Source organism: Dromaius novaehollandiae, chromosome 1 (genome assembly GCF_036370855.1).
Source record: "Dromaius novaehollandiae isolate bDroNov1 chromosome 1, bDroNov1.hap1, whole genome shotgun sequence".
Taxonomy (NCBI): domain Eukaryota; kingdom Metazoa; phylum Chordata; class Aves; order Casuariiformes; family Dromaiidae; genus Dromaius; species Dromaius novaehollandiae.
The window spans coordinates 128,752,637-128,764,662 of record NC_088098.1 but is presented as its reverse complement, the minus strand read 5'-3'; the positions used below and the strand labels follow the sequence as shown (position 1 = coordinate 128,764,662).

General features: G+C 35.0%; 1 protein-coding gene across 9 annotated transcripts in view; it reads right to left on the bottom strand.

Moving 5' to 3' along the window:
• The window catches only part of DMD (dystrophin), a 1,316,184-nt gene that overhangs the window by 188,741 nt on the left and 1,115,417 nt on the right, over positions 1-12,026 (bottom strand). For all 9 annotated transcript variants that reach the window (XM_026096811.2, XM_064497835.1, XM_064497804.1 and 6 more), the window contains 2 exons: positions 8,002-8,116; positions 6,953-7,221 (listed from right to left, as the gene is read on the bottom strand). In XM_026096811.2, coding sequence (XP_025952596.2) covers positions 6,953-7,221; positions 8,002-8,116 — 384 coding nt within the window. The remainder of the gene's footprint in view (positions 1-6,952; positions 7,222-8,001; positions 8,117-12,026) is intronic.

The following is a 12,026-nucleotide window of genomic DNA, read 5'->3' as shown; positions in this document are numbered from 1 at the left end:
TTAGTTTATAGCTTTTATCTTTCATGAATACCAGCAGACTTGTTTTATAAAAATCCTTATCCAGAGTAGCCGCTTATTTCAGCTCAAGTCAGACCAGGTAGGCTGCCATGGGCACATGCACACATGTGAAAAATACAATGGATTTAATGAAATCTGAAGCAGCTGGAGCCCATGTCCTGGTTCCTTTGCTAAATGTTCCCATATTTCTAGGGGTTTACAGGAGACCTTGTAGCACAATACTTGTGATTCTCAAGACAGCTAATTAAAACAAATTCATTTTTGTTTGTTCCTTGTTAGCAAAGCAACATTAACATTTTTGTACCATGATGATGCTACTGTTCCCTAACAAGTTGTATAGTCAAGGGTACTCTTAATTTTAAAAACTACCCTAGGATTTCACCTCCCTGCCTGCCCATTATTTTCTTGCTATTCCTAACGAAGAAGGAAAAGAAGCTGACACTTTTTGCTTAAAATAGGTAGCAGGGTATGGATAAAAAAAATGTAATTTAGTCTCCATAAAACATTCACTATAATTAAAGTGGTAGCATCAAAGTACCAGATCAAAAATGTATAGCTTTGTTATTGCACAAACGAATGGGTAGAGTGATGGTTTATGTATTTAAAATAGGCTTAGTTCTGGGTTAATGTCATAACAAACTCTCCAGTCTTTTGTGACTGATTAAATGGCAACAACTAAAGCAGATAAGACTTCAGGTCAAATTTGTATCAGTCACAAATGTGCGGTTATTATATATTAAATAACCACTCGTGATTATATTTCTTTTCATTGGAGAATATAATTTAACTCATAAACTGTTAAGATGAGATTAAAAGACCACAAAACAAGACCGAATAACTTTCATCTTCAACAAAATAAGAACCATAGCAGAACTAACTTAAGCAGGTACAACTACACAATGAAGCGCTCTATGGTTTTTAACTTAATCTAATATCTAAAAGAAACCTTAGAAAATTAAACTTGCCTCCAACAGTGACAACAGAACAATGCTATTGAACTCTCTATTGTATAAGATTACATTTTTTTGGAAATAAAAATGGCATGCCAGGCTGTACAACCAACTAGGTGATGTGTTGAATAGTCTTTGAAGTTTTACAACATCCTGAAAGCTGATTCATTAACAGATGCAATGAACTTCAACTATTGCTTTCATCACAGCAAACACTACAAAATTTTAAATTTACAAAAATATACTTAAAAGTCAATATAGAAAAGGACATCTGCTGGTTGTCAAAGTGTCCCAGTGGATTTAGACAAATGAAATCTGTATTTCATACAAAATCCATATGAAAAATGAATTCTTTTAAAGAATATTGAGTCCATCAGCAAAGAAAGGGAATGTAGAAAGATCTCAAAAGGCGCTATAGGTGTAATAATGCCATTTTAGCTTACAGATCGGACTGTAGGAGCTCTGCTGACTTACACAGACAAACCCTCACTCTACTTTCATATTAGCATAAAATTAACAGGGTCGTGGACGCCACACTACAATCTGCTCTAGCATGGATGTTGTATTGCTGATATTTAGCTGGCTGGAAGTTCGGCTTATTCAATACATCTTCCAGGCAATTACGTCTTGCATAGTTCCTATAGAGCTATTTAAAAATGGTCTCTTCACATCCAGTATACATCTCATTTGCTAGCAGTGGATGAATGTGGATTATTGTCTTTTTTTCAGGTGTCATTTGTTAATTCTTCCACCTCTACTAATTCCTAGCAAAAATCATTCTTTCTTCAGGAAGGACCAAAGATTATCCTAAGCATCTTAAGCACTACTAAGTATCTCAAATAATTTTTGAAGGATTTTAAAGTTTTATTTTATTGTGAATGAGAGTACACATTAGAAATTCAACAACTCTGCTCTCAAAATCTCCACTGACGACAGCTCTCAGCACAGCTCCTTCACCATAGCACTGTAAGAGTCCACTTTTCTGAAACACCTCTTTTCAGCACAGCAGTAGCTGAATAGTACTAAAATGAAGTACAGAAGAATACAGAAGGATTATTTTTTTCCTTATGAGCTGCCTATGCTTATTCAGTGTCCATTAGGTCAGGTTGCTGATTTAGTCTTAAAGTGTTTGTAAGAATACTGTATTTTAACCTTCACAAATCTATTTCCTTTCTTCCTGTGACCACGTAAGAACTCAACTGAAATGTAGACAATGATTTTACAGAGTTGTCTTACTTTTTGTCTCATTTAGAGAAGGGATGCCTAGGGACAAAAGGATTGAGTGCACACAGAAAATCATTTCAGAGCAGACAACAAGCAGGTCAATCCATTTCTCATCTCTGCATAAATGCAAATTCTGTTCAGTTCACAAATTAGAAAGACGTTTTAGGTGGACACTTTCCAGTGAACATTTGTCAGCAACATCAGGTTGGCCACAACTGTCAATTATGCTGAAGAAAGCCTGGAATAAACAGCATGTAATTCAGGACTGACAGCTCAGAAAAAAAAAATTACCTATACAGTGCTCATGTGAATTTCTCATTGCCCTTTGCCTCATAATTTTGTAGAAAAAGAATAGTAAAAATTGTGTAATAGGCTGTAACAAGAGAATTTAAAAGAAAACTTACAGCCTTCATGGAAATATTTCTTAAATTAAGTATATTAAAACCTATATTGTATATGCAAAGTTCATGGTCATTCTGTGAAACTGCTTTACTCATAAATATAAAAGTGAATCTGCAACAACCACCATCAGCTCTAGAGAGGCAAGATTAAGACTTCTGTGAAACCTGCTCACAGGAAAATACAACACTTAATCTCTCTAAATTCTGCTCTGCTTTTCACAGTTAACAATCATCACATTGAGTCAAGGTGCCCTCTTTATGTGACAATAAAGGAGAACAAATCATTCCGTCACATAATGGAGTTACTTGAATATAGGGCTACACAACTCAGTTTTCATTTGGCAGGTGTTCTTGAGATAGATACTTCTATTTTAAACTAGAGAAACCATAGATACCCCCTCCTACTCTTGACTCTATTTATTTTACAGGGGCCGAAAAAATTTCAGAAAGGAGCTCTGTTCCTCCGTAGAGTCTAAAGGCTCTGCTATTCACTTACAGTGTTGTGCACGTCTGAAAAGTGAATTGCTAATAACTGAAGCAATTTTATGCCAATAGTGATATGATAGCATATGTAATTGCTTTGCACTGTGTTCTCATTAGCATGTTGGAGTAGCTAAACTACCTTTACTAATAAATAAGCTGTAGCATTAAAATTACATTGCCTTCACAGTCACAAAATTCTGGGTATAGCACCCCAAAATAGCAGCTTCTAGTTTTTAAAGGACTTCTCTGAGCCTAGACGTGTCAAAACCAAAAACTTCTTCAGAGGACTCCTGTGAAAACAGCATCATTTCTTATCAATATTTCTCAGCAGATGCCTACAGATAGACTATAGATATCTGAGGCTACAGACATCCAATGATCGTTGCACAATAGCAGCATAACCATAATCATGGTTTTGGCTGCTAGCAGAGCGAAAGAGGGTGTTTTTTTGGAGAAAGAGAGGAAAGGTTGTTTTTCAAATAAGAGCGTACCGAATGGATGAGGGAGATATTACTGCATTACTGAGAAGACCAGGAAAAGCTTCATGTAATGACTGAGAAGTGGTGTGATGTCAGCCTAAGTGCTCTAGTCAGTCCGAAGGAGAGAATTTTATGGTATTGACCGACAAACATCACCATAGAGAGAAGCAGAAATTCAAGGTCATGCCTAAAATATGATCTCAGCTACAATCAAAATGATCAGCCAAAGGACATGAGGGGGCAATTAATAGATTCATTTGGGTTAGAGATGACTTTCAGACAGTTATGTGACAATGTCTGGATTTAAATGGACAGAAAAATATGCTTGGAATAGAGAAAGTGAAAGAGAGAGAGATGTGTATCATTACGAAAGTTTAAGTCGCATTTCAGTTTGCAGATAAGATTATCCACATGGGAGAAGGAAAGAAGGACAATAACAGAGAAAACAGGACAGAGAAGCAGAAACCTCTGAAGAATACACTGATTACAGTTTCCCTTAAAATATTTCATGTTTGCATTTCAACTTAAATAGGTATAAAATAGCTAGGCCCTAGGAACTTCTGTCTTGTATAATACAACTAACACATGACGAAGGATGAGTTCTTGTGTGGTATGTTATAGCTTTGACATCACACCATGACCTTGACAGCTCCAGTAACTACCACTGAAGAAAACAGTGAGAAATGGCACTATGGTAACGGATGCTCCTCTCAAAGCAACAATTTTGCCTATCCAAGTAACTATGAGTGTACCACTGTTATTGAAAGCTTTTTTTAAATGTAGTTGTTAATATCTTGTGAACGAAATAAATACACATTATATTTTGTAGAAAGGCCTTGATTCGTTTTAGCTTCTTGTGCACAGAAGTAGCCAAAATAAAATCCCTTTCTTACATCTTTGATAGCTGTGGAAACAAAACATAAAATATAAACTCCTAATTGTTTGGGTTTCATTTTAACAAAATAAGGGGAAAAATGAAAATCTGACTACATTTGATCATCGAGATAGTAATAACGGTGACAACTGAACTTAACAAGACAATGAATAAACCAGAAATGAACCAACTATCCAGCAATTATATCCAACATAAATAATGGGCTAGAATCATATTTTTTTGCTCCTGTCACAGATAAATATTCTGCACATTAAGCCCTCTTTTTCAAGTTTTGAAAAATTTAAAGCCAACAACTAAGACTACTGTTGTGGGTGTATTTTAAATATTTGTACATTTAGGTCGATATGCTAAGAATGTAAAGGATCAAGATCTAAGTTCCTATACCCTAGCTACTTTGTACTTATTTAAATGAAATGCAAACATGAAAACTTTTAAGGGAAGCACATACCGTATTTTCGAGTTACAGAAATAATGGTTCATGATTTGTAACTTTTTAAAAACATAGTTCACTCTAAGAAAAAATAAAGATGTCATAAATACAAATAAATGAGTGAGGTAAAACCTAAATATACATTAATTTATTGGCATTAATCTATGAGGAGAGGTTTCAAACTGCAGACACAATTATAGCTTTCCTGTTGGTTATTCACTTAAAAAATATGATTACATTGCCCAGCTAGTATATGCATCTGTCTTTAGTACCTATGTTGGAACTGCATTTCTTTAGAGCAATAAATAGCCTCTAGGCAACTCATTTTGAGACAGTTACTGTACTTTTCAGACAGTTAATATTCTTCAACCCTTGGCCTACTGCATTCTCACATTACCCAAGCTGTATCAATCATCATCACTCAGAAGCTGATGGAAGTACAGTATCACTTAAGTATACTGTAATTGTCAAATACGATATGAAAAGTTATAGCTTCTAAGGACCGGAAAATATTCTGTATGCTTTTTTCATTTATCATTTAACTGGTGGTCTTATGGAATAAAATCTCTTGTTAGGGCCAATATACATATATATTTTAGGTAAATATGGTTCAAATGAGACCAAAATCAGGGGATAGGTGGTAGGTCTAATGTTAAATCTTGAAACAAAATTTTTGGTTTCTGCCTGTCCCTAATATTAAGACTTCAAAAGGAGTAAACAGAAATCTATCATTAGATATTACCTTGGGATTTCATAAGCTTTAAGTTTCCTTTTTATCATGGCCATTATTAGAATTTTATTCTGTTAGTATGACAGATATTGTTTTCTTCTGAACTGTAGCAGGATTCCGCACTATAATTATGGAGTCAATCATTATGGTCACAGCTTTAGAATTAAGCAACATGCTGTGTTTTCTAGTAATATCAGAGATTCAATTTTTCTGTTACCTAAGAAGAACTGAGAACATCTTTTTCAAAATCACAAAAAGATTTCCATGGGTATAATAGAAGGCATTTTCTGAGAATTTATAAATAGATCTATTCTGTTCATTTATGAGCTTAAATGAAGAAAAACAGATTTTGCAGCTAACTGTTGATCAGTACCAAGTACTTTATTTGTCCTGCACACTATTTGCACAGGACACCTTAAACTTTCTATGTAATTAAAACTTAAAGACTTTTTTTTTTTGTATAAACTACATTTGATTTTTAAAAGCTTTTTTTTTTCTTCTTTTTTTTTGCCATTAGTCATTCTGTTTCCTCTTCCTTATATCCCAATGTTCTAGTAGAGAAAATAATAGTCAGTGCAGGTCTCTTTCAAAATGACTGACATTTCCCATTGACGTGAATGGAACAGAGGCACTTTGTTCTTACCAAAATGGCAACCACCTCTACTGTGCTTTAGTTGAAGGGATTCCTGTGGTATTGACAAAGTCTGGCCATGGCAGTCATGCTGAAAGAGGACAAGTCCTCACAAGTTTCTCAACAAGCAATGATTTTACGAAACAACCCTTGAAAAAAGATAAGCATTAAGTTACAGAAAATAATGACACTTTTTCCAGATATTTCATTTTTTGAAACTATCTGGAGTATGAGGTCAATTTGTCTGTTAGGACAGACAGAAAATATCCACAGTGTGACAGAACAGCAATAAAATCATATTCTTTATTTAAAATCTACTCTATGACTACAGACACAATTATGCACTAGTCATGCTTCCAAAGTATAATAAAGGAAGGAATTAATTTTGTATGCCTTTACCATATATTCTCCTATCTATCTACTCTATTTCGATTTCTTTAATCCTAACTCTGTACTTCCTGAGTTAATAGTAAGTGTGCTGAGGGTATTTACACATTCCTTTAGTGGTTTTTTTTACCTATATTATCAAAATACATTCTCAATTTTGATTCCATTCCAATTTAATTGCAGAAATTATAAAACTCTTTATATTTTCTTTCTTTTTTAATGTAAAACAGTGTAATGAGGAAGGTTACCCTCCAATTTTGGGGTCATGCAATGAATCAGTCAATTCCATTTTATGCTCAAAAATACTGTTATACTGAAACATACCTTGACTTTTTCTAAGTGATCCTGCAGAGAGTCAATTAGCAGATCCCCAACTGGCTGCCAGGATCCCTTGAACACTTCAGCCTGGCGTAGTTTCAGGTCCAGTTCATCCATTGCCTCTTGAAGCCCCTGCAGTCTTTCGAGGGCATCATCTATCTTCTTTTGCCAATCAGTAGAATTTAGATTCAGCTTATCCCACTCCCCTCTGACCTCATCTGCTTGCCTCCGGAGAAGTTTAGCGACATTCTGGGCCCTTTCCTCAGGTGATAGCTCTAAATGTGAAATTCAATAGGCTTTTAGGGCATATTCTGTCTTAAAAGATAAATAACTTCCATCTGGGTGAGACTAAGAAGTTCAGAGCTCAGTAACAAACTATTCACAACCAAAGACAGCTTATTTCACTAACGTACACTAATTTGAAAATCCCTCAACAAATTTAAGTCTTTCTGGAATACAGACCACCCAAATATGCATTTAAGAGCACTTAAATGCATTTTTCAACTTTCCACTACACCTTGCATGTTTGTCAGCTCTATCCTGATTCAGCAAAATAGTTCTGCACACACCTAAACATTAACCAATGTGAACCTTTTGCTAGAGCTGAGTGGATCCAGGACCTTTGCTGAATTGGTCCCTCAAGATTCAACACACACTTTTGATCTGCTTGACACCTGATACACAGTTTCTAAACCAACTGCGTGCTTCTGTAGCTTAAACTACAATTCGAATTTTAGGTTAAACTTCAGCTTTCTTCAGTCAGCTTTTAGGCCTCAGATAGCTCTACAGTTACATAGAGGCCCAGAAGGGGCCCAGAAGGTTTAAAGCCAGTTTCAGTATCTAGTTATAAATATGCATATCTATTTAGTTCTGCAGCGTTTGGAAGGATCACTAAGGGTTTCTTTCATCTATATTTTTAGCTCGGTTTCTGAATACTGGGATTCAGCTTGGAGTGCATAAGGACTGCTCTCACAGAGACAAGCAGAATTTGTTTAATCACTGTTGGTCATCACTGAACTTCCTAGCAGTGCGTTCTTAGAGCTTTCTTCAATTACCTCTTGGCTCTTGGCTCTCCAGTCCCTCGACAGGCTGCTCTGCTGGAAGCATTCGCACGGTCTCAAGTGCACTCATGATAACAGGCTCTTTTGTTTTCAGCTCCCTCTTGAAAGTCTGTGAGATGAAATAAAAATATCGTAAATGGATACATAATGAAATACTGAGTGCTAGCCCTTGTTTTTGTCAGTTTAAGAACGACATTTCCAACCACAGCTTCCAAGTGTGTTATTGTAAGTAGTTGCCAAAAAAAAATGTAAAGGAGATAATCTTCAGGTTTTGATTAACCTGAAATGTGACTATATTGGTAGCATGTTACAAAGAACCCAAGGTTGCTGATTAAATCGTTCACTGTGAGAGGGACCCCTTGGCTGATTAACGTCAGAGTCAAACTCCAAAACCTAGCTGGAAGGGACAAGGCTTCAGCTGGTTCTGTATTGAACAGCACTGGCATAGTGAATGCTTCTTGAGAGAGAGAATTCCCTCAGTGAGATGGAAAATCCAATGCGTCTCACAGCTAGCACTTTGCTACTGCTGCTGGCAACTACTATATCATAAGTGGGAAAAAAAGGGATCTGTGGATACTGCCACGCTAACCTTTAACAGTGAGAAAAAAAAAAAAAAAAAAAAAAATCCAGCATATCCTCTCCTTGCTGTTACTGATGTAGCTGCAGCTTTTCCAAAGTTGAATGAACTGAGGAGATTTCTGAAATGAAGAATCAAGGCCAAAGCGATAATTTAGAAAGAGTCTAGCCTAAATCTACCACAGAGCTGGCTGTAATTTTGGTGGGAAACATGCATAAAAATCAAAGGGCAGAAATTAGTCTTTTGTATTTTTTAATGATTTCCATAACTTTGCATTTAACATTGCTCAGTAGTAAATTCTGCTCCCTTTCCAAGCCAACTCTGTTTCTCCCTTTTGTCTCTCATCCTTTCCTGTCATGCTTTTTGGCACCTGTCTTCTTTCTTGTCTATTTTTGTGTTTCCTATTTGCATTTTTCTTTCTCCAGCAACAACTCCTACTATCTCTGTTCTATTCCCTGTTTTTAAAATGTCCATCAGTGAAACTGTCAAGGTTGTACTTAAAGTTTCAGTAGGCTACAGAAATTATACACAATGACATAAAGAATAGGAGACGATATGAATCTCAGTTTTATTCAAAATGTGAGTTGGTAGGTGAAGACAGTTCTGCACTCTCTCACACAGAAGTTTCTTTGGAACAATTTCAGTGCGCTCTTTTCTTCTTTAAAAGAAAGTATGATTCTACATATGATATGTGAATATGATGATACACAATACACGATTTTATGATTCTGAATCCAAAATGTTGGCTGCACTATTATGCAGAAAAGAGCTGGCCTAAGAGTTGTACAGTTTTTGGCATGTTCTATTGAATTTATCTTTATCTTTATCTTGTTTTACACTGTTTTATTCCAAAATTTTCTTCTCTGTTTACAAAACAAAACTGAAGGTATACTGTTTTCAAGCAACAGAGTAGTAAAACATGAGAAAGTAATAGTGCAGTGTAATATACAAAATAATACTGCAAAAAGGAGAGCCATATTTCATGAGGATTAGGGACTAGAAAACTCTTTTTACAACACAGGAATTATACAGACTTCGTACATAATAAATTCACCAATTTAGTTAATTATTAAACAAAATTTGGGTTACTATGCAAACGAATGAAAGATCATAAATTCAGTATGAAAAAGTTCATTACACTTCAAATTATATTTGATAGTGAATGCTAGGTACAGAAAACACCTAACAGGACTAAAAATAACACCTGAAGTTTATAATGTTAACATTTGCAGGTAAAAATTCTTAATACATTTCAAGTAAGTAAACTGAAGCAAATAACTACATTATACTATTACAAATATTTAAATAAACTGTTTAATAAGTGCTCAAGAACAGGCCATAAGGTTCTTAATTACAAAGTCAGGAAAAACATTTAGCAAACTGTGCTTTCTTGAAGGAAACATAGCGAAAAATGTTAATTTTGTGTCACGGACATCAATGGGACCAGGATCCTTTCACAGAGAATATCTACTATCACACAGGAATCTATTACTTGATGAATGTCTGTGATAAATGTTTTAAAAAATGTTCACTTGTAAGCATCAATGTTTTGACTTCTACAAAGAAAGAACAGTACTGTATATTACAAGAAAACTCTCACTGGACAATGTTCTGCGTAAAACTGGAATCAGGTTACTCCAGAAGTAAGATTGCTTAACTTAGATATTTTTAGACTTAGAAATTTTTAGAGTTCATACTTGATTCTTGCATAAAGTACAATGGAACAAAGAAATATAACGAGGCTTTTTCATGCCTCTAAGCAAGGAAAATCTATTCTTTCAATTAGCTTTTGTGACCACTTCACATTACACACTCTGTCCTACTAGAGTACAGCAGCTCTGCAGCTCAAGTAGCCTAACTTAAAATGCTCCCCCATGAACTGTGAATTCTACAGAGTTAAATATATTTCAGTATAAGAAATAAAAAAGCAGAGAATTAAAAAAAATATATGAGTCTGAAACAGTCTTAGGCAGCACAGAACAGCATTCAAAGTAATGAATGTCCATCTTACACTATCCCATTCCAAAAGACATTCTCACCATTTTACTGTTTTTTTTAGGTGAAATTTGTTCACGCTACCACAAAAGAGCACAAGCAGCAATAAATTACATTTTCTCCTCTTTTAGAAAAAATGAATTTACCTTCCTCAAGCCCTGACAAATACATCTCTATAACAAGCAGACCACTATTGATAACAGAATCAGCTTAAACAAATTCTAATTTACAGCTAACGATTTCATGCTAATTTTATTGAATTCCTGAACTTCTTCCAAACTTTGTGGTGACTGTAGAGGAAATTGAACATGCATAATATATGACCCGACAAAAAACAAGTAACCTGCTTTATGTAAGCTTCTCTATTTGTCATCAACGCTACAGCAATTATGGCATTCTGTCCACCATTTAAATAATCCATATATTGATCAGCTTATCTCAGATCTCCACTAGCCCCTCATGGGTGTCTCTAAATCTCTTCAGACGGAGAAGCACATTGTTTAAACTGAAAGACGAAAATATAATGAGAAAACAGGGTTGCATTAGTAAAACTAGCATTAATATCTGCTATTATAGAAGCAGATGTTTTTAGTTGTAATGGATTTTATGGAGAAAGAGTGCAGTTAAATGAATTTAGCATGTTTCCCAAACAGAAGGCTTTCTGAAAATGGGTTTTGACCTTAACTTTAAAAAGCAGATACCAGCTATGCCACCAGAATAGATAACTGTTTTCAATCAGGCATTGTACTCCTTCTTAGGCACTGCTTCTATAGATTTCATGTGAAAGGTTTTCCAGGGATTTTTTAATAATTAACTTGTGTATTCATAAATGTTATTTATGCTGTTAATACAATCACTGCACAGAAGGCATGGCAATTCTTAAGAGAACAAAAGAAAAAGCAGACTATCTACCTGGTGCCTAAGCTACAGTCCAGGAAACTGAGTAGCAGCAATAACATATACGCAGTTATTAATATGATTTCAATAAAATGTACTATGAGTCTTAATAAAGCAAAGCAAATTGCAAGACAAAAAATAATATTTTGCTGAACGGGAGTATTTTTGATTATTGATTAAAAAAACCACCACCACATTCTAAGATTTTGGCACAGAAACGACAGGTTTTTTCAGATGCCAAAAATCAATCAAAAAATTGAATACATATATGAAGTTAAAACAAAGAGTGATTATGTGGGTGTGGTGGGGACAAATTCCAAAGTGCCTTGCCTAAATAGTGCATCACATTATTAATGGAACGAGGACTCTGACTACATGGATATCTTTTTCTCAGTTGAGTTCAAGCTTTCTTCCGGCATAGATTCAAGCATTGGCAACTTTCATGTGAATACTTCTCTTAAAATGTTTAAAGTGAATCTTGGCAACCAGTAGCACTCTGAAGTAAAGAACCTACTTCTTTTTATCTCTGCTGTGAATTTCTGAGGTATTC